The following is a 26,747-nucleotide window of genomic DNA, read 5'->3' as shown; positions in this document are numbered from 1 at the left end:
AAACAGATTACCCTACAACCAATAGTCCTGAAAATAAATATTGAGCTACAATCGACAGGCCTTAATAAGGATATTACATTACAATAAACAGTTCTGAAAAGGTTAGTGATACTGAATGCGATTGTTTGAACATGAAGAGATTTCAGTTTCTCAACCTAATATTTACTCTTTCAAATAGATACACGCGTAAAAATAAATTACGATAATTCTTCTATACGAAATTAATGTGTTTTAAAGTACCGCAGTGTTATTTCACGTCACAGGCCACGTGCATAAGCCAAAGAAAATGCTGGTAAAGAAGACTTGGAAACACGAGCTCTAACTTATCAGTGGTCTCATCGTGTGAGGTCCAGACTAGTGTGATTTCTGACAACATTAAATAACTGCTTTAAACAAACTCTTTTCCTTTTAATGAGTCTCTAATAGGAAGCAGTGCCTACGTAGCGGAGAGGAATTCCGTGCTTCCTGCAGGGGTACGGCTACTCTCAAACCCAGTGCTAATTAGTCCCAACTGTGAGGCAAAAGACAGGGCGTATGGGACGGGTTTTTAACTGACTTCTCAGTGTTGGGAAGTATGACACAACTAATGACAGGAGGAAGTTTGTGATCCAGGAAAAGCAGACTGAAACGTAGAGGTATCAAGTGTATTTGCTACATCTTTGTCTCTGAGTCAACCGACTTACACATTCAGAATATAACGTGTTTGTCAGTAAACATTTTGTTCTTTTGCTCTCGTGTTTTGGATGGTGTTGTCATAAGTAATTTACATAAATGTTCAGTGGTAAATATCATCACATGTACAAACAATTAATCAATGTTCGGTTTACTCAAGAAGTTAGTAAAAACAACAAACTTTAAATACCATGTTACTCACGCATGTTCTTATTTCATTAGTTGTTCCTGTCAAAGGCAACCCTGGCAGGACCCAATGGCTAATGCACTTAACTCGTAGTTTGAGAGTTGCGTGTACAAATTCTTATTACTACTGAACATTTGAGCCTTGAGGGTGTTATAAAGTTATGTTCGATCCCATTTTTCGTTGATAAAAGTGTAGCCCAAGAGGTAGAGGGGTGGATAATTTTCAGTAGCTGTCTTTTCTTAATAAGTGCTAAGTTAGACCTCGTATATCTTTGCACGAACTTCAAACAAACAAACATATGCGCTAGCTGTACATACGTTTTAAAATTAAATAACTTTCGAATCTTCACTGGAAACATGATAGTTAACTAGAACAAGTAATTAAATAATAGTTTAATCCTTTACAAATACATAATCGAGTGCATTGTCGGAACAAACTGAGGAATACACCAACTAAAAGTCTTCTACAAGAAGTTGCTGTATTTTTAATATATGTACTAACACGTCTGTGCTATAGCGCCACCTTGTGTTATTACTAACTGTTGAAGATAACTAGCAACTCTTAATTTTAAAATCCCCAACATTTATTTCAAAAACTAGAAAATTTTAGTTTAGATATCTGTAATCCGTTTTTCTCTTACTATTAACTGTATTAAGTAAAAAACATGTTTGTTGTTTTATCATTGTGAGGCAGCGCAATCCTAAATACGGAGAGTGACAGGTTATATATATAAAACTTTATTAAGTCTTTGTTTCTTCTGACAGCGTCGCTGCTTTGTTTTTTACTTTTACTTCACGAAATACCTTGCTATGTTTTCTGTGAATATTTCACAATAAGCAATAAGAAGAAATATGGTACCTTCTACCGTTTTGTATCAGTGTAATAAATGTAGACGTAAATATAGTATCTGCTGTTTATTAAACTGTCAAAATGATGCATAAATAAACAGATTAATAAATAAAACAAACTACAATTGGACAATAAAAATTGGTAATTTAAGCTGGAAGATTCTTACTTTGATGTTTCGCTTTGATCAATCATCCAGAAAGAGTTGAATACGGTTGCAATGCTACAGTAGAATGGGTAGCTTTTCTCACACACAAAGGCATAGGTATTCCATTCAAACTTATCATTCTCGCTATCTTCGCTGCTTCTTCGAGTTACCACTGTCCGCCATATTGTTTTCTAATCACCATGTGTTTCTTGTTCCCTGGTTACTCGGCTGTTAATCTTAGACTTATTATGTTAAAAATATATTTCTAAGCCCGCAGTGGACAAACAAACTTTTTTCTCTTTACTGGCAGATTCATGAGGCTTTGCACAGAAATGAAATAGGAGAATTATTGTGTTAAGGAGGTAAAAAAAATTATATTTCGTTTGAAAACACGTTTCTTCTTTACAGTCATTAATTTGAAATATAAATGACCACAATGATTGGATATAGTTAATTTCCTACGTTACTGCAAACATTATTAACACTGAACAATACCGTAATTAGAAACAAACAAAATCAGAATGTGAGCGTATATATACATATATACGTAAACTTAAAACAACGTTTTTATATTATAATTACTGTGGTTTGTAAAACGAATAGAAAACCACCATGAACAAAATAAGACGATTTACTTTAATAGCTAAGGTTAATTTCTGCAATGAGACTATTGCTTAACCGAGCTAATTAGATTTAATTGTTTTCATTTAGAAGTTCATGGTTTTAGTTGAACTTGGTTTATGTTTCAAAGAAAGGCAATTTTCTTCTTTACTGTTATTATTTTTCAATCAATTTAAAGCTCTACTTCGTATTAGGTTGTTCTAATTATTGGCACGTGGATTTGTTGGTGACCACGTGGTTTAAGAAAACATAAAAATAGGAGGAATTTGTGAAAGATTCAAGTCCAATTTTCATGAAATTTAATTGTTCTTTTGCGAAAAATTATAAACTAATCTCCTTCTACACAATTTACATACTGATCTAGTTATTGGGAAACATTCATAATGTTTGCAATGCTATTGTTTTTTTATTGACCAACGTTCACTCAGTATTCATATACAATTAGAAGACATAAGGAAGTCTTGTAAATTTTCATAATTTGTAATTTAAAAAATTATGTTTCGTAGTCCCTATTTTACACCGACAATAATATTCAAACAGTGTTTTATTATCTTGATGCGAAACTCTGAGAATTTCACCGTAGCATCGAGGAAATTCTACTAAATATCATAGTAACTATGCCATATTTGTTTCCTCAACCAACTAGCGGTTAGAATAATCACGAATTTTCAAGACTGCTTACGTTTGCCTAACATATTTAAACCAAAAAGTTTACAGCAATGAAAATATTTTATTTCAAACCATGCGAGATTTGTACAGAAAACTTATATGTACACTCAAACTCACAAAGGGGTAACTACAATATACAACTAATTTTATCATAAATACCAGTAGAGATCAGACCAGCAATGGACACTAGCGACCCTGGTGAAACACTACTGCATGGTTAATCGTAAAACAGAGGAAATGCGAAAAAAGCTCTTCTTAGGACCGAAACACCGACTATGTCAGCATAACTTCATTCAAAAATTTACATTTAGCTAATTTGTTTTGCTTAGGGTCTTACAGTGATATAAAGAGATAAACAGATAACATTATTTAATTTGTTATAAATATAGCTGTTGTTCCATCTGTTTGAATCCCATCTGGCTTTTGTAATATTTCTATACACAACATGAACAGGTTTACTCTTCTGCAAAATAAGAGATTATAATTTGGCTGACTGGTTACATTCCACTGGTATTATAATCAAGGGGATAATAAAATAATTTTGTTAATGCGCCCTTCAGTATACGCATCTATAATTTTTTTTTTAATTCAGTTTTCGATTTTCAGGTGGTGATGTGATCGTTGCGTTTAACATCGTGAAGTATTTAAAACAAAACCTCCTGCTATAATAACACGTCAGTTGATATGATGTATTACAGTATATGTAACACTTTTATTTTCCTTGATGTTTGCTACCTTTGATATGGGGTATGACTGACACGTTTGAGGGCTGGGTTGAAGAGCATTTTTGTATTTACATATAGATAATAGCCAATGTCTTAGTTTAGTTTAGTAATACATCGTACACAGTGAAGGAGACGTTGGATTAGCACCTTACTTTACTGAAACACGAATGAATAGTAAATGCAAAGACCAGAGATGCAAAAAGGGAAGGAACAGAAGTGACTGTTTGGGAATATCAGAGTTCGGATGTTTCGTGGCGAAGATTGATCGCATACTAAAATACAGAAAACGTTTCAGACCTCTTATTGAAGGCTCTAGCGTGGTGTTTGTTCTTCAATTAAATTAATCAGTATATACTTTACGTTAAGGGTGTTCAACATAATGGAGATTCAGTGTGTTTTTCTCTTTATAAGAACATTCTTATGAGAGAGAATTAAATTATTTTCAAATACAGGGTCCTAAAGATTCATTTGTTTGATCTTTAAACACACTTCATCACTATCATACAGAAATAGTGCTTGAATGAAACAGGAATATTTGTTAATTTGTATGAAATGTTCCATTCTTAGTCGTGCTCTCTATTACTTTCAAAATAAATTATTATGCACAGATGCTGGACCAAAAGGATGAACGGGACAGAAAATGGGATTAGAAACAGATTATAACGTGAGCTCCGAACTGATCCTCTGGATAAAGTTTAAACAATTTGATAAAGAATGTCATTGCACACCAGATACAGATGATCAGTGTTACATGCAATGAAGTCTACCAGTTCATGTTTATGTTAAGAAAGAGGTCCACATAAACTAAATAACCTGAGACACGAACGGAAAACGAAGCAATCTTCGACAAGTTGCATCTAGCCAATTCTGAGATCATTTGAAGATCAACGAGTGTGAAACAAACTCGAGACCAACAAAGCTATGTGAATACTGCAGCTTATTTATTACAAATTCTGACCAGATCTAAAAGCCAAAGGTATTAGTTGAAGAGAAGTAGAGACTAGTTGGATGTGACACAACTTCAAGACCCACTAAGTCAATGACAATCTGGACCAGGATCACTGGACGCCTTGAACTTTGTCATAAGAAAACCAACGACGAATTTCATGAATGGGACTTTTATAATTAAACTATATTCCAAAAGAATACCAGTCATTGTGACTTTATGAGACGTTCAAGGGCGACATGTGCTGATCTCATGGTTTACTATATATATATATATATATATAAGGGATACACATTACACAAGACATAGCACAAAATGACTTAGAAACTAGCAGATTACTTGTTAAGTCCGTAATCTTTGTGTGTTTGTACGACTGTGTACTAATATACAATAACTTTTGTTATTTAAACTTTTTATCTTTTTATGTCACGATGGTGTCAGGGGACGTGTAGACTGGACGACAAAATATATGTTCGTTATCAAGAATAGTCTCGTCACGAGTTTCACTCCTGAGAAACTGTCATACTACTAAGTTTGATGACGTTACATCTCCATCATTCCACACAATATTTAGACGACGAACTGAGCTTATAACATACATATGAGCGAGGGCTTAGTATGTCGTGACGTTAACAAGTCTTCAAACGGCGATATGTACATTAAAGGTGGTGAGATGTGTGACGTCAACACATCAGTCTACGACGACTCAATGTCCTTGTCGTCCATATCATCACGAACAGGGACTGTACTATGGTTGTACAAGCCCTGGGCCATCAGCTGGATGGCCAGCGAGTTAGTGTGGCCAGAGGCCTTCTTGATCTTGGCTCGCTTATTCTGAAACCAAATTTTAATTTGAGATTCGTTAAGCTGTAGTTCGCGAGCCAAGTCTTGCCGCCTCTTCTCCGTCAGATAACGGTTTTCTTGGAACTCTGCCTTGAGTCGGGCTAGCTGGTCTGCTGTGAAGGCAGTTCTTGGCCGTTTCTCGTCAGGCTTCAATTTCTTCTTTATTCGTCGAGACCTGGGACCTGGTACAGAGAAATATTAGGTTAGGTGAAGAAATGCTCACACGGTAATTTCACTACAATCTGTATTACAACAAGTTAAATGTGAGTTTAAAAAAATGTTTTTATGAGACTGATATTTGTATAGGTTCCTCAACATGGGATTACCACGTTATAATTTACTGTCCACCCACAATTTACTGTCCGGAAAACAATAAAGTAATTTCGATTTGAAAAGCAATGACATTAAATTTCGTATTAAACCTGGAGTTAACACTTACAAATAATTGACTATAGAATTACCGCACGTGTCGCAATTACTGGAAGTTATGGTATAGCAACAATAGGTTTCGAAGTAAACCTATAGTTAACACCTACAGATAACTGACTATAGATTCACCAAATGTGTCACAATTATTGAAAGTTATGACATTTTTAACAATTATACATATGACATCACTTACGCGTGGTTCCGCTCATTGTTGTTGCAATTTCCTAAGGAGTTTGTTTTATTAATTCTGTGAATTTGTGAAAAGGACTTTATGATAAAATTACTACTTGTTCAAAAAAAGATAAATAATATTTTAACGTAAAAGCTGTGCACTTCTCCATTAGAGCTAACAGCACTAGTTACGTTTCCAAACCTGTGTAAAGAACTGATATACCACCTATTAAATCAGATGTAGATACGACAATTCACCGAAACTAAATTAGATTTGCAGAGCGTTGCAAAAAAAAACAACAAAACTGAAACGTTGCGGAATAAGCTATTTAAGTTACAATATTGTCTTGTTTCTTAAAGACACCCCAGTGGCTCAGCAGTCAGTGATCTTATAACGCTAAAAACCGGGTTTCAATACTCGCACTGGACAGATTGAAAAAAAGTCTCCCGTTGGGACGGCGGTAACTTTATGGATCTAAAACGCTGAAATCCGGTGTTCGACTTTCCTCGATGGACGCAGCAGGTAGTTCAATATGGCTTTGCTCTAAATCAAATAAATATTCCTCAGCGAGAGTTATATGTTTATAGCTCATTTCAAAATATGTCAACTGATAATATCTAAACTCGAAACAGCTTCTTGTGTCCGGACGGCTAAGCATGGCCAGATGATCGTAACCTGAGGGTCGTAGGGTCGAAACCCTGTCACACCAAACATGCTCGCCCGTTCAGCCGTGGTGCCATTATTATGTAACAGTCATTAACATTATTCGTTAGTAAAAGAGTAGCCCAAGGATTGGCGTTGGATAGTGATGACTAGCTGCCTTCCCTCTCATTTTACACAGCTAATTTTGGGACGGCTACGGAGATAGCTCTAGTGTAGATTTGCGTGAAATTCACAAACTAAACCTCTTGGTCTTTAATTCTCATAACAACCACTAACTAGTGAAAGTAGAAATCGTCCAGTGAATCTTAGCTAATCAAACAGATATTTTCCTACATTGTGATCGTATGTCACAAAGAGTGGTCTAAAAATATACGTTTGTTTCGATCAAGTGACTTATGAAATATAATTAATTAGTATTTTAATTAGGACACGTGATTCGTTTGGCGCCTTTTCCCTCCCATTTCTTAGACGATTGATTAATAACACAAATCTGTGAATTTAAACTTAATAAAAGTTGTTTTGGTTTTAACAACGGATTTTCCATAACACAGCTATTTATATTTTGAAAATAATATTCATTTACTTCTATTACGTAAATATTTTTATACAAACTGGGAAGATGAAATAACTCTTACTTAAATCAAGTTTACAACAAATTTACCACAAATATAACAGAATATATTCGGGTCATTTACACAACCCCTTGTTGCCATAGTGATCGATGTACAATACTGAAAAAAATTAATGTTAAAGCACACATACACGCGATTAAATACTATTCAGAAATGGCATGTCATGCGGCTTGTTAACTGTTTATATACTAGAGGTGTGTTTCTCGTGGGTTCTAGAACGAGCGACAAGATTCACACGTCGCGATTGGTCCAGAGTAATATATAGCTAGCGGTTGTAAACCTCTTAAGCATAACAAAATATTACCCGGTTTGAGTAAAAATGATTCACTTATGCAAACGTGTATACGACATTTTGTAAAACAGTGTAAGTGATGGACAAAAATGGATATCGGTTTCAGTGTACAGGAATTACTGTAGAACATGTACAAATTTCAAGAGAATAAAACAATTGATTTTCGGGCTCATTGATGTTTCATTTCAAACTATGGAGAAATCTACGTTTCTTTGTATGATTGGTTAAAATTAGAAAAAAAGATTCTTAATGTTGCAAAACGTGCGGCAAAACTCATTACCATTACTAGAGGCACAATGTCACCAGTGGCTCAGCGGCTAGTCAGTAGCTTCAAACTCAAAAATCGGGTTTCGATATTCGTGGTTGGCACAGCATATATGGCCTATTAAGCAGCTTTGCGTTTAAAAACAAACGAACCAAAAACGTAGTTTAATCATTCAAAATTTAAGAAAGATAATTTTAGGTTTATATTTTTGATTAATTATAGAATTAATATAATTTATAGAATTATGTAAAGTAGACGATGTTCATTCTCGTACGTCATATACAAGATCCGAACACCAACATTTTAAATTCACTATATAATGACTACTGGAAGAACAGAGGAATCCTTCACGTTTCGTTCACATTACTGTATTCATGGTGTCAGACATCTTGCGTTATTTAAAACGACTGTCAAAAAACATGTACGTTTCGTAATTAATTTCATTTTTTATTCATACTTGACTACCGAGTTTAATGAATGGTGCTATTTGATCAGCTAAAAATAAATAAAAAAATTGTTAAACTCTATGGTATATATGGAATATATAAACTCTCAGTCCATGTAATGTACCTCTTTACTGTTCTGTCACGCTCTAACCGCTCCCCCTGTTATAGGGGTGTGGGTGGTCTCCTTCAATACCATTTTTTTTCTATTTAAAAAGCCTAGGTGACATTTATGACAGTAAGAGTTGCCCTTTTCTCTACTGCCACAATCTACTATCTATCCTCCATGCGTCAAAAAATGACGAAAGAAAACACGTTGTGCCATTTACGTTTAAATAGCCAACTTACATAACTATTTTTTTCAGCTAAGACCTCCAGGATATGGAAGTAAGTAAAATAAACTTTAAAATATTTTCTGCTCGAGAAAGAAAAAAAGAAAAGAAAAACTGTTTAAAGGAAGGGGAGTACAAATAAAACATTATTGTGGGGAGTCAACCATATCTGGGGAATTTACCTTCCTCAAAATAAAATATATAAAAAGGCTAAGCGTGGCCAAGCGATTAGTTTACCGAACTGTAAATTCGATGACTCATATGTGACTCGTGTACAAGTACAGCAAAAACGTGCTCCGCACTTTGAAACCATGGACGCATTTTAAATGAAAGTTCAATTCTAATATTCGATTAAGGTAACTCTAGAATTGGCGGTGCGTATTATTGATCAGATACCTTCCTTCTAGTCTATCAATTAACGCACGTGTACCTGAATATTTGGTTCCTAGTGAGCTGAACATACCGATATTTTTCGTTTTTATAACTAATTGATTGATTAATTACTGCTTGAACATCCATATAGATGGTTACCCGTTTGAAACTATACAATATTCTCAGCCAATCGTTTACTAGTAATTTTTTATGTTATCTATGAAAGAAAAAAAGAGGCAATAATCGCAGCAACAAACATAATGAGTGAGGGTTTATTACGAAAACACAGTACTGTAAAGCTTTCGTATTACAGATTTTAAGCCTTAAAGCAACATAAGGGTATAATATAGATGACTGAAATCAACGTTATAAATCAATATCTTATATCGAAAGTAAGAATACGCATTGTAACTACAAAGTATAGCTGGTTAATCTAAGCGAGTTATACATAATTCTCTATTTACAACCAGGTAATCTACAATAGTTGAATTACTAAACGTGTGACTACCCTACATAAGGCTTAACTCACAACGTTTCGACTTGCTGAACTAACATCATCGAGTATCAAGTAGTTGGTAATGATGACAACTAGATCATCAACACTTGACATCTGATGAAAACACAGAATTAATATGTCCAACCGTTAAGTATTGTGATTTTGTATTTTATTTACTCTTTTAGCCATTTTTAACTGTGTATTTACAACCTTAGAAACCTGATTTGGATACTCAATGTGGGCAGAGCACATTGTGTACTTTATACTTAAGTTCAAAGAAGTAAACAAACCATTTTAAAACAATTAGGGCTGAAAATGACTCAGTAATTAGCATTATTAGATTACAAGTACATGATTTGGGTCTCACCACGTAAAATTAGTATGTATTGTTTGTTTGCTTACGTTGAATTTCTCGCAAAGCCACACAAGGGCTATCTACGCTAGCCGTCCCTAATTTAGCAGTGTAAGACTAGAGGGAAGGCAGCTAGTCATCACCACCCACCGCCAACTCTTGGGCTACTCTTTTACCAACGAATAGTGGGACTGACAGTCACATTATAACGCCCCCACAACTGAAAGGGCAAGCATGTTTGGTGTGACGGGGATTCAAACCCGTGACCCTCGGATTACGAGTCGAATGCCTTAACCACCTGACCATGCCGGGCCTTCAGTATGTATTGAGATGTCACCACATGTAAACTTAAGTGTGCACTTCCTTGAGTTTCAACTAACCTACGTTAACATTCGCAAATCTGAGTATGTCGTTTCTTAAGCTTGAGCCTCGCTTATCTGAGTGTGCTGGACAATTTTTCATTATAAATTAATTCTCGTTAAAATTTTAAAATGTTTATTTTTTATTTATTTTAATTTTTTAAAACACAAAGCTACACTATAAACCGTCTGTGCTGTACACACCAAGAGTATCGAAACCTGGATATTAGTATTATAAGCCTTCAAACTTTACGCTCTGTCACTTGCCCTGAATCGGGTAGTTTCGCGTTTATGTTCATGTTCATATTTACTTTGACATCTGCTTTTCGGGAGCTGGTCTGGCTGGTCTCTCCGGTGCTACCTTTATCTTGCTCATCAATATTATGACCAACCTCACTCCTTCACCTAAAAAGAGTCAAAATAAAAGAAAAACAAGATCCCCCTGACAATTTCACAAATCTTCCACGAAAGGGGATGAAGAGGAACCACAACGTTCCTGAACACCCCAGTTGGAGAGAGAATTCTTCAGATTTCTCTCTCTCTAAACTAAACCCCTGCCACGTTAGTTTGCGTTTTGCATTGCTGAGTCACAATACATTATTGTAGTTCTTATGCAATCCTCTCTGTGATAAACTCTGTCACACTGACATGTGGAGTCATTGTCTAGTACATTATCTAAAACAACAAATACGTGTTACCTAAACCATGATCAAAGAATCAAACAGTCTCTTTTTCCCTCGTTATAACTACAACAAATGTTTGTCTTCTTCGTCATAAAGTTATACATAATAAGCAGATAATATTTTTGTCAGCGAATTTAATTATAAACTCTATTTTGCGATTAGAAATTTCGTACCCGTGACACTAAACTGTTAAGTTTAATACACGAGCTTTTTAACGATGTACTACTGTGTTATTCATCAGTGCTATAATTCAGATACCTCTCAATGAACCACACTTAACGCAGCCAGTCTTTGAGCCCTAGAAAGAAAAAAAAAGCGGAACACATCGATGACTGGTTAGTGTTATTTACTGATGTGACGATCCTTCACCGTGATCTACTAAACGACTGACCTGCCATCTGCTGTCCATTCATCACTGTCAACTCTGTTATAAGTAATGCAACGTACAGACAACTTAATATTCTCGTGAAGTGCTGTCACCAAAGAATTAATGCGTGTAACATCCGATCGTTATAACGCCTGTTACACTATAACATCATATGTGTGCTATTAACAGTGCACATAGAATGACTTAACCCAAACAATAACGATGTGGTAAAATACACAGTTTAAAAATAAAATATTTACTATGGTGAATTTGAGCATGCGTACTTCTGCGGTTTAAGCATACAACTTGACATTAAACAAATACAAAACTAACATAAATCAACTTAAGAAAAAAATCACATGTTTTAATCTTTTTTGATACTCAGTGGTTTCAGTTTCAACTTCCTTAGAAATTCCCAAATTTCACGGAAAAGTGTGATGCTCCAATAAATGAATGAATTTGGTTACTTTATACTGGTGCGTGTTATATAGATAGTTCTATCTATCAATTATCGCAGGTAGACTTCACGATTTGCTTCGTAAAACTATTCCATACGTATAATATGCGTTTCCAACATGATTAGTGTTATTAATATTGACTTCCAATCGGAACAAGTTACTTACCTTAAAACCACCAGAATTCTTCACCTATAGCTTTAACCGAATCACAGAAGTAATTTTTTTTTTTATAATGAAGACTTATACTGAAGAGACAAGTGAGCAAGTTTAATCCGAAAGTTACAGCGATAGGCTTCGTCAACACTTACCCATGTTTCAGTTTGTTCTTATTTTTTTAATTGCGCGTAAAGCTACTCAAGGGTTATCTGCGTTAACTGTCCCTAAATTAGTAGTGAGAGAACGTAGCTAGTAAACACCCCCATCCCTGCTAACTTCTAAAATACTCTTTTACCAACGAATAGTGAGACTGACCGTAACATCATAATGCTCTCATGGCTGAAAGGTTTAACATATTCGATGAAAGTATTCAAATATGCGAACCGTATATTGCAAGTTGAGCGCCTTAATCATCAGGCCATATCAGACCTAATACAGTGTATCAGAATTAAAGAAAATCCCGAAATTAATGTGAAGATTTATTAAATTAGTGGTATACACGACGTATTAATGTGGATATTGATCACTGCACATTAAACCGAAATCACATCATAAGTAAGTAAAACAATAAAAATGTAGCTGCTGAAATAATAAACATATACCGGGGAAGAAGGGACGTCAAGCTGAGAAAATCCGGTTTGTAGTAAGATTAGCGAATTATCGTACAAACACAGGCAACAAAGTGACATGTCTGTATCTAGTAATAACAGGTCATTTGTGTATAGATTAATAGATAAGTTTCATCATAAAAAAACTGACTAAATTAAAGTCTACCGAAAATAGATTTGTCAGTATTATAATAATAAATTGCGATTTTATTTTCACGTATTTTTTAATTAATTAATAATATCAAACGTGTATATATATATATTATATAGAGTTGTCTACATATTACGTACTTGGTGGCTAGTTACTCAAAATATAATTGTCTAACGAAATAAAAAGGCATGTTTTCATCTCGGACGGCAAGTTCTTTGACCTCTGTCATTGGTTCTGATTTATTACAAACATCACGAAACGGAAAGTGATTAATTCCTTACCAGCAACATTGAACAGCATTATATCTTGTAAGAATACATTCATTTTCTGGACAAAATACGTAGAGCAAATACGTTACAGTTTGCAAAGATACGTAAAAAACACATGTAACCAGTCACGATATATGTTCTTTGTATGAGTGGGTAAAGCATATACGCTGTTTTCCGACTTATAGCATTTTGCGATTTGAAAGTTGTATTATACAATTTGATAAACTTTTCCATATAATACTTTGACGAGTATGAATAGCCATCTTACTATCCAAAACGGACAAAAGACTATATGATAATCCTTCCAACTAACTATGTCATTAAATGACAAAAGTCCATAATTTTTTAAGAGAGACTGACAAGTATAATTTCGCAATTAAACAAAGAACAGTTACCAAAATAAATTACGTTGTGTTTTATCCAACAACGTGTAATGAAGACGCTAAACACGTGTTTAGTCAGTGTCGATATTCTATAAACATATCGTGGAATAGACAACTGCATTAACTGTATGTTGAAGTATCAATACGAGTAAGATGATTATCACTAGTAAAATGTAATGTTCGAAAACACAGTTTCAAAAAACATCTTTAGAGGTCTATAATTTAAAGGTTTAAAAACAAAGAAAATTTCAATAAAGCCTAAATGTATAATAAAAATATTTTAAAAAAATTATTTCGAGAGGTTTAATAACAAGTCAATGAAAGGAAGACATTACAAGTAGGGACGAGGGGCATTCTCTATTGAGTGTGATTTACGAAATAAAACTAGAAGAATATGAAACTATGAGGTTTTAAAAGTATCAAACTTTGTGTATAAATACCATATACAAATATCTTAATAACGTATCCGACACGTATGGCAATACGTTAACCACGTATTAAAATTGGTGTATTTCACTATGTAAACTAATACAATAACAGTGTGTTTCAATGTTCAGAACAATATATCAACAATGTATTCCAATACGTAGACAAATGAAGTGTACGTTAGCATGCAAATGTTTTTTTTTTTTGTACTAACCCTATAATCGGAAGTTGATGGCAACTGATTTGGTCATTACAATGTCCAGCAAACGATTTAAAAAAAAAACACATTGCTAAAACTTTTTCAACGATAAGCAACTTTTAAACGATACGACTTTTGCACTCAATATTCTTCGGTGATTAACTGTTACACTGGGAGGATTTGCAAAAGTCATATATACTGTAATCTCAATTGCAAATGCGAGGTTGGAAGATGTCATATTTACATGAAATGTAAAGGTTCTAGATGCAGTCGTGATAGTTTTCTTGTTGAAGTTAAGCTGACCAAATAGAAAAATTAATGTTTGAATTCAAATAAAAAAGGACAATAAAACTGCTAAGTAGTAGGATAACCTGTTATTCTTAACGTAACCATTGTTATTGCGTTAGACCATTCAATTATTCATAGGTGTGATGGGTGAGACTTAAACGAAGGAAAGTTATAAAAAAACAGTTCAAGGATGTTTATTATTATTTATACTTAATACATAGTATGTTCTGGATGGCACAAACATGTTGAAAACCATTTTTACATTACATTTTAGGGCCAAAATAGAGATGATCTCAGCAAAAGTAGTCTTACTTATGGAATATTTTTCATTACTACCAAAAGAGCAGCTTTACTGTGCTTTTGAAAACAAGATATCAAACCCTAAACATCCATAAAATCTTATACATGTATTAGAAATTGCTACTAAATCATGGCGAGTTAGACGTAATAGACTCACGATTCAGAATTAAAACATGATTTACTTGACCGTTTCTAATTTTAGCACCTTTTTAAAGATAATGCTGTGTGTTAAGTATTTCAGTGACATTAAACGATGAATATACATTTTTTTTCTTAAGTTACTCCATGTATTCAATGTTATAAACACACGGTATTTGTTATAATACCCAGCAGACTGTATGGAAGTTGTTTCTTTCAGAGCTGCTTCGTATTAAAACAGAGGAAGTTATTTGAAGTTAAGCACAAGGCTACACAATGGACCATATGTATGCTGCCCACCACGGGTATCAAAACCATGGTTCTAGGAAGGTGAGTCCGCAGACATACCACTGTGCCCTTTGGGGGGGACAAAGAAAATACGAGTATTTTAACAAGAAACGCAGGTATATGCATGGACATCGATATAATTAAAATATATTAATAATTTCCTGAAACACGATTATGATGCATTGAAGTTTGTATCGAAGCGATTACTTTAAGTTTGTAACTTAAGAAAACAAAACAAAGAATCTTTGTATAATGTTGATAAAACACTATGCATGATAATGTTCCCTTCTTTACATTCCAAACTACAACCAGATGTTGAATAATTCCAGAGAATGAACGGGAAATAACCATTTATCAGGCATGCAGCTGCCAAAGTGACGTCACACAAGTTCTATGGCTTGTCCACATCAGATAAACTGGTAGAGTGTGTGCCACTTGACCCCACCACCCAGGCGAGAACCCATCAGCGGCCAGCCCACCCGGGACGATGGAGATCAGGGCTTTAAATCTTCACTGTAGTCAGACGACATGGGTTAGTTTACCTGCCTGTTGGAATCTGAAGGGAACTTCTTTTGGTGACTGTGCTGACCTCTAGGATTTCGAGGAGATTGTTTCCGATACCCAAGAGTACTTAGAGGAAAGTTCAAATTAGTCAAGACAACGAAATAAATCAGATTATGACATATAGATAACACTGCCTATCCTTTATTTTTCAGAAGTATAAATCACAGTATACAAGAAAAAATCGTTTACGCGTAAACACCACAAAGCCTTACATGGTAACTGTCTAACTTAAAGTCACATCACAAAACAGAAGACAATTTAAATGCAGATTATATATGTAATGAAACTTCACAATAACTTTCGTGCTGCTGTGTTGAATCTGAAAATAAAATAAGATAAAAATAGTAGACATTACACGACTCACCACAATAATTTCCGTGTTATTGTACCGAAACTGGAAAATGGTACAAAAATGATAGCTGTCACACTACTCACAATAATTTCCGTATCGTTGTACTGAAACTGAGAAATAAAATAAAAATAATAGGGTTGCACAACTCATCCCAATAATTTCCGTGTCGTTGTATTGAAAATTAAAAATAAAAAAAATTAGTTAAACAAATAAGTCACAGTTGAATAGGTTAGACAGTTCTTTTTTAACGTGGATTGATTTTATGAATTTCATTTCCGAGATGACAACACAAATGAATGTGCAGGTAAAACGCACTGAAAAAAATTTGTTTTATCTTAGAATGAATGATATGCACGTGCATTTTCTCAGAACTTCCTCGCGTGAATATTTTCTTTCCTATAAATTATTTGAACCATTTATCCTGAATAAATAATGGATAAATACTGTTCTAATTTAAAAATCAAGTCTAGAAAACAACAACAACATTTCTTTGGGTATGTCTAGAGGAAATTACAAACTAAATTAGACCCAATAAGAAACAAGATTGTGTTCTGAAAATCGATTCTAATATAATATAATAGAAGGAGGGAATACGATATGATATACGTAGCTAGTTCGACGCGGATTCTTCATACGTGTCCAGTGTTTACCCTTGATGTCATTATTTTTACTTATATTTCCTGAATTATTCACATCTACACATTCAAGTCGATCATAAATTGATTATTTAGCCCTCCCCCCAAAATAAGATATATACAACTGTTCATAAATTCAACCTAAACACTGCAACGTTTCAAATCTAACTTTGTCAAATCGTGCCAAGATTTTATAGTAGAGAGATTCTAATCTGTCATCGAATTATAACCGACGCCCGAACAGCGCGGACGGTAGCAGTGGTCGGAACAAACAGGCAGATCACGCCTTTTCGCGACAGCATGACGTGAATTTAATAAGACAACAAATTAAAAAAAATTATGTCATTATGAATAGAGTTTATTAAGGAATAAAACAATGAATAATGTAACGTTGAGTTGTTTGAATGTTATAACTAGGAAGTGAATATATTAGCTTCATTTTTAATTTCAAACGAAGCGCGATCATAACGCTGCCAATAACAGACACGTGTGATTTAATCGTTAGGTTTGGTTTGTTTTGAATTTCGCGCAAAGCTATATGAGAGCTATCTGCGCTAGCCGTCCCTAATTTAGTAGTGTAAGACTAAAGAGAAGGCAGCTAGTCATCACCACCCAACGCTTTGGCTACTCTTTTATCAACGAATAATGATATTAACCGTCACATTATAACGCCCCCACGGCTAAAAGGAAGAGCATGTTTAGTGTGACGGGGATTCGAATCCGCGACCCACAGATTACGAGTCGAGCGCCTTAACCACCTGGCCATGCCGAGCCTAATCATAAGATAAAATATTATCTCCAGTGAAGTAAGATCGACTTTGGTAACAAGAACCTGAGAGCTTCAACCGAGGTAGTAAATTAACTGATAACTTTGCTGTGAATTAATGTATATATTGTTTTATTCGCCACGTCTATTCTTTGTACCGAGTAATTATGAGAATACGGTGGGCTATTAAAAGCAAACTGTAGCAGGCTACAAAATTTGACGTGATTTGTCCTCTAGCTTGTTTTTCATAATTTTACTTAATAATGAACAGGTAAATATAGCTACTTGGCTGTTCAAGTGTGTACTGGAATGTCCAAAATGACGATATCGTAAAGTGGACATTTTATATTGTAATTAGAGGAAGGTTTGTTCGAAATTGAGCACAAAGCTACACAATGAGATATCTGTGCTCTGCCCGTTACGGGTATCAAAATCCGGTTTCTAGCGTTGTAAAACCGCAGACATATCGCTGTGCCACTGGGAGGGGTTTAGAGGAGGGTATTTCAAGAAACTTAACCCATCGTACTTAATTTATCTCTCTATATTTATATAAAGTTATACGTTGGTCGGTATTTGAAAGTCCATATCATAATGTTTCACTTACGTTATTATGCAGTTATCATCGCTTCTGCAAAGGGAAATAAAAGTAAAAGTCATTTATCTAAGTTTATATATATAAGAGAAATACACTGAGTATAAATCTTTTCGAGGCCATCTGGTACTAGTTCATATGAGAGAAAAATCGTTTCTTGATATGCTACACACGTAGACAGATAATAGAATTAAATCCGGCTGCATAAAGACAAGACACACGCGAAGATATTTATGTATATAGGAATTAATATATATGTAGATCAGTATGTACACAGCAGTGAGTAAAAGTATGTATGTAAATGTAAGAGTACACATGTATAGAGATAGATAGGTGTGGAAGTGTGCACACAAAAGCGTGCAGGTATGTTAGCGGAGTGAACCAGTAACAATATATAAAAAATCATAGTGGAAGCATAGGACTCTCTAGGCCTGAAAGTAAGAGAAGATGATTGTACATGGAAGATACAGAAAGATGTGAAAGTGTGTAGAATACACATCGGAACAATAAGGACGTCCTAGCTCCAGTTACCTATTATAAGGTGAATATAAACATACCCGGTTAATATTTAAACGTTTATTCGAGTTTCACTAGCTCACAATCAAGCAGCAAAAATACAAGTTTATCAGTCACTATATATTTATATTTATTTATATAGAGTGACTCCTAGAAGCCTCCCAATAAAGATACTAAGAACTAATTTTGTTGTCTTTGGTACAACGTTTCTTATATATAAAACAAACATTTCTTATTGCTCGCGTATCGACAACGATAACTGACACTGAATATTTATTTATTACATTAATTCAGAGATTATGGAAATGCAGCTTAGTTATAAAGAAATATTTGGTGAGTTACAGTAGTTTCGTTTTGCTGGGTTACAGTAGTTTCGTTTTTTCTTTACGAGTTCTGGTCTGTTTTTTTTTATAAACTTGTCAATTTCTTTTGTGTTTCTTCAGTGGGTAGAAAAAACTGCCTTTTTAAAACATCACTTTATTTCTAATTGTGTTTGATAAACTTTTCCGTATCTTCTTAAACTAATTAAGCTGGATTAAGACATTTGTGCAGCTTTATTTTTCATGTTTCTATTATTTCGCTTCCTAGTTCAATAAAGACAGGCCTGGGACGGCCAGGTGGGTTAAGGCGTTCGACTCGTAATTTGAGGGTCGCGAGTTAGATTCCCCGTCGCACCAAACATGCTCGCCCTTTCAGCTATGGTGTCGTTATAATGTGACGGTCAATCACACTATTCGTTGGAAAAGAGTAGTCCAAGAGTTGGCTGTGTGTGGTGATGACTAGATGCCTTTCCCCTCGTCTTACACTGCTATATTAGGGACGGCTAGCGCAGATAGCCCTCGTATAGCTTTGCGCGAACTCAAAAACAAACAAACAATAAAGACGGGTTTTAATGGAAGCAGACTTGATCTATAAATAGTATGTTAACACTCAAACTACCTACGTGTCATATGTACAACTGATTTCACTCGCACACATGCAAGAAAAAAGAACACCCAATGAAGTATTTGTTTGTTTGGTTTTGAATTTCGCCCAGATCTACAAGAAGGCTATCTGCGTTAGCCGTCCCTAATTTAGCAGCGTAAGACTAGACGGAAGGCAGCTAGTCATCACCGCCAACTCTTTGGCTTCTTTTTTACCAACGAATAGTGGGATTTACCGTACCATTATAACGCTTCCACAGCTGAAAGAGCAAGCATGTTTGGTGTGACGGTAATTCGAACCTGCGACCCTCAAATTACGAGTCAAACGCCCTAACCACCTGGCCACGTCGGGCCAAATAAAGTGTGAAATCCACAATTAAAAATTAGATATATAAACAGAAAAACTGTCATCTAATAGTTGTTATATATAATGAACAAAAGTATAAACAAATATGCATATATAGAGATAAACTGGTATTATAGTATATATACATGAACATAGTTACAAAACAGAAAACAAATTTAACCCAAAATTCTTCTAGTCGGGTATATTTCGAGAATCTAAGATAACGTTGGTTTCTGGACTTAAATTCTTTTTGTCAAGGTATATTTTCAACAACATAACTTTTTCTCCTAATTCTACAGTTATGACCATACAAATCCAGGGCCTTCATTTGCACTAAAGTTGCGAACAGAAGACAGCATGAGATACGTTCTCCTATCTTATCAGTGAGAGAGTTAAAATATATTGTGAACAAAAACAGCTGACCATGACACATGTATACGGGTTTAATATTCTGGCGTGTTCTAAGAAACCGAAGGTCGATAAATAGGCGACAGACATATTCTTTTTTGGTTATGTGGTGCAGAGAATCAAAGTATTTCCATACTCTATTGATACAGAAAAATAGGAAGGGGGGAGTAAAGAACTAACAGCGATCTTTCCTCTAATAATCTTCTACTTGGGTGATTCCATACTATCCAAGCTTTAATGTCTCATCCTGTTTTCTTCACCATTGGTTGATAGTTGCGATATATGTTATCACAACATAAGCTCTAATCACAGAACGAAGCCGTTTGATATTGAAGATAACGGGGGGCGGGGATATGTGTCTTCGTGCTGAACAAGCCTCTTTGTCGATCAATAACCCCTGGGTAAATGAAAGGATGGCTTATTTACTGGCACGCGCCACCTACCGCAGTTCGATTAGGTAATTACATCGTACGAAGAAAACTAAACTGGAACATTTCAACAAGCGCGTAATAGGCTTGGATCTGTCAGTTAAAGAAAAGTTTTTGTTTTAAAGTAAATATAGTTTTATTTTATTTTTCAGTTATTAATTTCACTAGAAACTCCGCTATCGCGTGTCTACTCTTATGTTTAGCGAGTGTGGTTCCCAACGCGACTTGCTCGTCAGATACGAAACAGCAAATGAATATAAAATACGATACAATGTCGAATCACCGAAACTAACAAGTAATTAGTTGATTAACGAATCGTATAACATTTATAAGGTTATTTAATGAACTAGATTTTTAGACATTGTCAGTGATGAAGAGCCATGACATCTACGATGCCGAGTTCGGTACAATCATCCAAGACGGTTGTCATATAAAGGAATGTCTTCGTGCTGTCTAGGCTACTTGAAGGAAGTGCGTGACCAAATATTTTGCAGCAGTACAATTTTTCATGTATTTAACTGGTTACCATGACGACAGAGTTTTATCCCCCCCCCCTAACGACGATAGGAACGAACGGTTCCACCCAGGTCAGTTATGACACGCTATATCCTCGACTTCCAACAATTTCAGCAAAATGACGATATGATAAAAATGTCTTATCCGTGATTGCCAACTGTTTATTCTAGTTTTAAACCTTTGGAGTCCGTAATCGTGAGTAATTTTGAGAAGCTCGAAACAGCGCGATTCTGCTCTCGCTAACCCTCACGGCTGTCATGCGCAATGACCACTCACTATACATAACAGCTACATGAACATAATACGGTAAAAACCAACGGCTTTGAACCGAATGTTCACCTTGAGGGAAACTCCTTCAAACGGTATGAACGATAAAGGATAATTATTGGAACATTTAACATATAAACATATATAATATTTATATGGTTTATTTCTTATTCCTTCAATTATAGTTGTGTTCTCTAAACAATTCATCGGAAGGATCAAAATTAGTTGATAGAGCTGTGAAGTGGTGTTTGAATAATTCCAAATACATACATATAATAGAACCTTCTACGAGTTTGTAACCACGACAGTAACATGGAACATCCTCACCACAGGCCTGAACCACACTCAATCAATCATACCTTCGATTGGTTGGTTAGTAGCAGCCATTAAACTTCTATCTTCCTCAGAATGATTTCGATAACCAGTTTCATATCGAATTATTTTTAGGAAAAAAAAACTAAACGTATTTTCTGCCATAAAAAGAAAAAAAAATTGACCAGTAACTTCTATATAGAAAGACGAGGCTTCAGCAAAAAAACAATATATTGTCCAGTTTTGCTTTGAAATGTTGAATCACATAATTCCCTTTTCGAACAAAAAAGAAAACCTAAACCAAAGTTGTGAAAAACGAAAAAAACAACATTGTTTTGTATTAATTCATTTGAAATCTGTCATTTGCCAAGATTAATATCGTAATATTTCAAAGATATTGTTACACAGCAGTCCAATTAATGACGTCACTTAAACGACATTGAGTGTTATAATTAGCCCTCAGGTAAAATTGACTGATAAGTTGTCCAACAGTTAATTATTAAGAACAAATGAGTGTTAATTTTCTGGTATTTACTTGTTTTTCTTACATGTTAGAATGTTTTTTTTTTTTAATTTCGCGCAAAGCTACTCAAAGGCTAGCTGCGTTAGCCGTCCCTAATTTAGCAGTGTAAGACTAGAGGGAAGGCAGCTAGTTATCAATCCTTTTACCAACGAATAGTGTGATTGACCGTCACTTTATAACGTCCCCTCGACTGAAGAAGATGTTTGATGCGACGGGGATGCGAACCCGCGACCCTCAGATTACGAGTCACACTCCTTAACCCACCTGGTTATACATATAAGAGAACAAGTAACTTCTATAAATGGAACAGAATAAGTTCTATACAATTTAACGTGAAGAAGGAAAATTACGGGAAGTAATACCCTTCCAATATTAGTAATACTCATACAATATTAGTAATACCCTTCCAATATCAGTAATACTCTTCCAATATCAGTAATACTCTTCCAATATCAGTAATACTCTTCCAATATTAGTAATACCCTTCCAATATCAGTAATACTCTTCCAATATTAGTAATACTCTTCCAATATTAGTAATACTCTTCCAATATTAGTAATACCCTTCCAATATCAGTAATACTCTTCCAATATTAGTAATACTCTTCCAATATTAGTAATACTCTTCCAATATTAGTAATACCCTTCCAATATTAGTAATACTCTTCCAATATTAGTAATACTCTTCCAATATTAGTAATACTATTCCAATATTAGTAATACCCTTCCAATATTAGTAATACTCTTCCAATATTAGTAATACTCTTCCAATATCAGTAATACTCTTCCAATATCAGTAATACTCTTCCAATATCAGTAATACTCTTCCAATATTAGTAATACCCTTCCAATATCAGTAATACCCTTCCAGTATTAGTAATACTCTTCCAGTATTAGTAATACTCTTCCAATATTAGTAATACCCTTATATTAGTAATACCCTTCCAATATTAGTAATACTCTTCCAATATTAGTAATACCCTTCCAATATTAGTCTTCCAGTATTAGTAATACTCTTCCAATATTAGTAATACCTTCCAATATTAGTAATACCCTTCCAATATTAGTAATACTCTTCCAATATTAGTGTACCTTCCAATATTAGTAATCCAGTATTAGTTCCATATTATCTTCCAATAGTAATACTCTTCCAATATTAGTAATACTCTTCCAATATTAGTAATACCCTTCCAATATTAGTAATACTCTTCCAATATTAGTAATACCCTTCCAATATTAGTAATACCCTTCCAATATTAGTAATACCCTTCCAATATTAGTAATACTCTTCCAATATTAGTAATACTCTTCCAATATTAGTAATACTCTTCCAATATTAGTAATACTCTTCCAATATTAGTAATACCTTCCAATATTAGTAATACCCTTCCAATATTAGTAATACCCTTCCAATATTAGTAATACCCTTCCCCTTCCAATATTAGTAATACTCTTCCAATATTAGTAATACTCTTCCAATATTAGTAATACTCTTCCTCTCTTCCAATATTAGTAATACCCTTCCAATATTAGTAATACCCTTCCAATATTAGTAATACTCTTCCAATATTAGTAATACTCTTCCAATATTAGTAATACCCTTCCAATATTAGTAATACCCTTCCAATATTAGTAATACTCTTCCAATATTAGTAATACTCTTCCAATATTAGTAATACTCTTCCAATATTAGTAATACTCTTCCAATATTAGTAATACCCTTCCAATATTAGTAATACCCTTCCAATATTAGTAATACCCTTCCAATATTAGTAATACTCTTCCAATATCAGTAATACCCTTCCAATATTAGTAATACCCTTCCAATATTAGTAATACTCTTCCAATATTAGTAATACTCTTCCAATATTATTGAATTTCATTTGTTTTTTCCTTTATCGTTAATATTCCATACACGATATTTCACTGACAGAAAATCTCAAATGTAAAAGTATTTTTCACAACTTAAAATAGGGCAATCAGTTATTTCTGTATTTTCTAGCTAGTAATTAAACAGTTTTAGAGTGGCGTAACAAGGTTCACTTATAGCTACTTCTGTTGATTCATGTAACTTTTCAATTGACGTGCGCACACAATTAAACAGTTTCTTTATCGGGACATATATCCTTAACGTTTGTACGGTAATAAATACATTGTTTTGTTTGCACTACATTTTTTTTAATCCGCAAGTTAAAGTTTACTATCAGTGAACGCGTACTTTTTAATAGACTTTCCAACGATAGATATTCAACAAAATATTTCATAAATATAAAACAGTTGCAGTTTTCTTTCAAAAAAATTTTAAAGAAAAGCATTTAACCTTTTACAACGGTTACATATATCGCCGTGAAAGTATTATAATATAGCCATTCAATAATATTGGTTCAACTGAAAGCAGCACTGAAACAATTGTAGAACAGCCTTTCTTATCGTGATAATCACGCAACTTTCAAAAATATGAATAATTCGTTTCACCTTCCGGCAATAGCAATTTCCCTGGCGGCAAAATAGTAAAAACCAAAACGAAAGACAACTTGGAAATCTGGTGGAACTTGTATGTGTCTGCACGCCAACTTCCCCTTTCAGATGTTTATATTCTGCCAGTAAAAATTACTACAGCTGATTCATTTATAATGAAGTCATTAAAATGATAGAGGGCGTAGTCGTAAACAAACTACATCTTTGTTGTTGTGTCTGTTTAGGATGGGAATGATATATATGTTGTAGTAAAAATAAATATGAAACGTGGATTCTAGATAAATACGAATAAAAATAAACGTATTTGAAATTACCGAGAATTAGGCTTAAGTTAAAAGAAAATGAAGGCTATAAAATAGCACATTTTTGTATTACTTATAAGATTTTTCTTCAATTAAACCAGATATGAATAGCTAACACAAAATTTACACTGTTGATTGACAGTTCAATCAGAATTTTTATTGGAAACTAAACATTTCAAATGTATGTTATTAGGATGTTGGGTGAGGATTAGAATGATACAGTGATAAATAACTGAAAGCGACAAATTAAAGCTTTGGAAAACACGTGCAAAATTAGAACAACAAATTATAAACATATTTACATAATATTAGTTATTTAATAGCTTTTGCATACGTATGATCATTCTAGTCTTTGAATAAATTATACGACGTGAGCGCTACGAAACTTAAACCTAGTGTAATGTTGAAATAACTTCAAATCTAAAATTGTTTGGATATGTTAAATTTCAATCTAATTAGAGATGAAATTATGGATTATATAAGTTTTATTGAGTAGCATTAGCAAGGAGAAACTTAAAAGTCGGTTTTAATCATATATTTAACGTTATATGTACCTTACAGTTTTGTTAGAAGTGTACAAAGTGTCTGGTTGATATTAATTAACCACGGTGTAATTATAATATAAATAGAGTAAAAATAAGTTATAATTGAGTATGAACTCAGTGCACACTCGATCATTCAATCAGAGTACTGTAAGAAAGTCTGAACTGCTGTAAACGTATTTCATATTAGGAAAACGTTTAGCGCATACGTATTTGCGATAACCGTATTAGGTAAGAAACAGTAAATTACAGCTACTGATCATGGTATCATTTCTAGTTTTACTTGTAATTATCTTATATTGTCAGTATTAAAAAACAAATACTACATACTACGCTGTATTATAATATTCTTAAAATATTTATGTCGATTAAAAGTATTTATAAACAGCCTCAGTCGTAAAGAAACGTGTTTCTTATTAGCTGAACTCAGTCTCCGGATTTACCCAGCTAGAAACTGGGTTTTGATTCTCGAGGTGGGAAGAGCACAGATAATTCATTGTGAAGTTTTATACTTAATTCGAAACAAGCAAACCAATCACGTAGCAGCCGAACTAAAGCACGCTTATGCATTAAGATTTGTGCTGCTATGCTGTAAACAAGGAAAATAATATTATTATTTAACTGGTTAAGTTCAAAACTTAAACAGCTCTATTACTGTTCGTTTATAGTTAAGCCTTTTGCATTACAGATCTGTATATATATATATATATATAAACCATTTATTTCATAGTTTCATACAAATACTTTTCGTCACGTATAGGTGTGTCTTACACAATATATTCTCACCCTTTCAGCACAAATATTGGTATAGGTGTAGCTGAAGTTGCCTTAACCCTAACTTTGATATTAAAGGAAATGCTATGTTATGGCAAACAAGGTGAGAAAAATTATGAAGTTCTATACCACTGTTCGTCAAAAAACAGTAACCCATATGTTGAAAACGAAAGCTGTTGACCTGTGATCAGAAGCTCAAAATTAGATATGGTGACAAGTATATTAAGTAGTTTTACCATACACAAATAAGCTAACTAATAAGTAACCACTGAAAATAGCAATTAAAATTTGTGTCATTGGTATAGGTGTAGCTGAAGCAATCTTAA

General features: G+C 34.0%; 1 protein-coding gene and 1 long non-coding RNA gene across 3 annotated transcripts in view; one reads left to right on the top strand and one right to left on the bottom strand.

The window, feature by feature from the left end:
* LOC143222507 (uncharacterized) overlaps nt 1-16,184 on the top strand; it is an 83,303-nt gene extending 67,119 nt beyond the window's left edge. The window contains exons 2-3 of the long non-coding RNA XR_013012281.1: nt 15,111-15,220; nt 15,508-16,184. This is a non-coding gene — a long non-coding RNA (uncharacterized LOC143222507). The remainder of the gene's footprint in view (nt 1-15,110; nt 15,221-15,507) is intronic.
* Nucleotides 3,185-26,747, bottom strand: part of LOC143222504 (homeobox protein engrailed-1-B-like) — a 60,566-nt gene continuing 37,003 nt past the window's right edge. For both annotated transcript variants that reach the window (XM_076449109.1, XM_076449108.1), the window contains exon 2: nt 3,185-5,839. In XM_076449109.1, the coding sequence (XP_076305224.1) occupies nt 5,511-5,839 (329 nt within the window). In that variant the 3' untranslated portion in view covers nt 3,185-5,510. The remainder of the gene's footprint in view (nt 5,840-26,747) is intronic.

Source organism: Tachypleus tridentatus, chromosome 8 (genome assembly GCF_004210375.1).
Source record: "Tachypleus tridentatus isolate NWPU-2018 chromosome 8, ASM421037v1, whole genome shotgun sequence".
In the NCBI taxonomy this organism is placed as follows: domain Eukaryota; kingdom Metazoa; phylum Arthropoda; class Merostomata; order Xiphosura; family Limulidae; genus Tachypleus; species Tachypleus tridentatus.
This window is presented reverse-complemented; position numbering and strand designations above follow the sequence as displayed.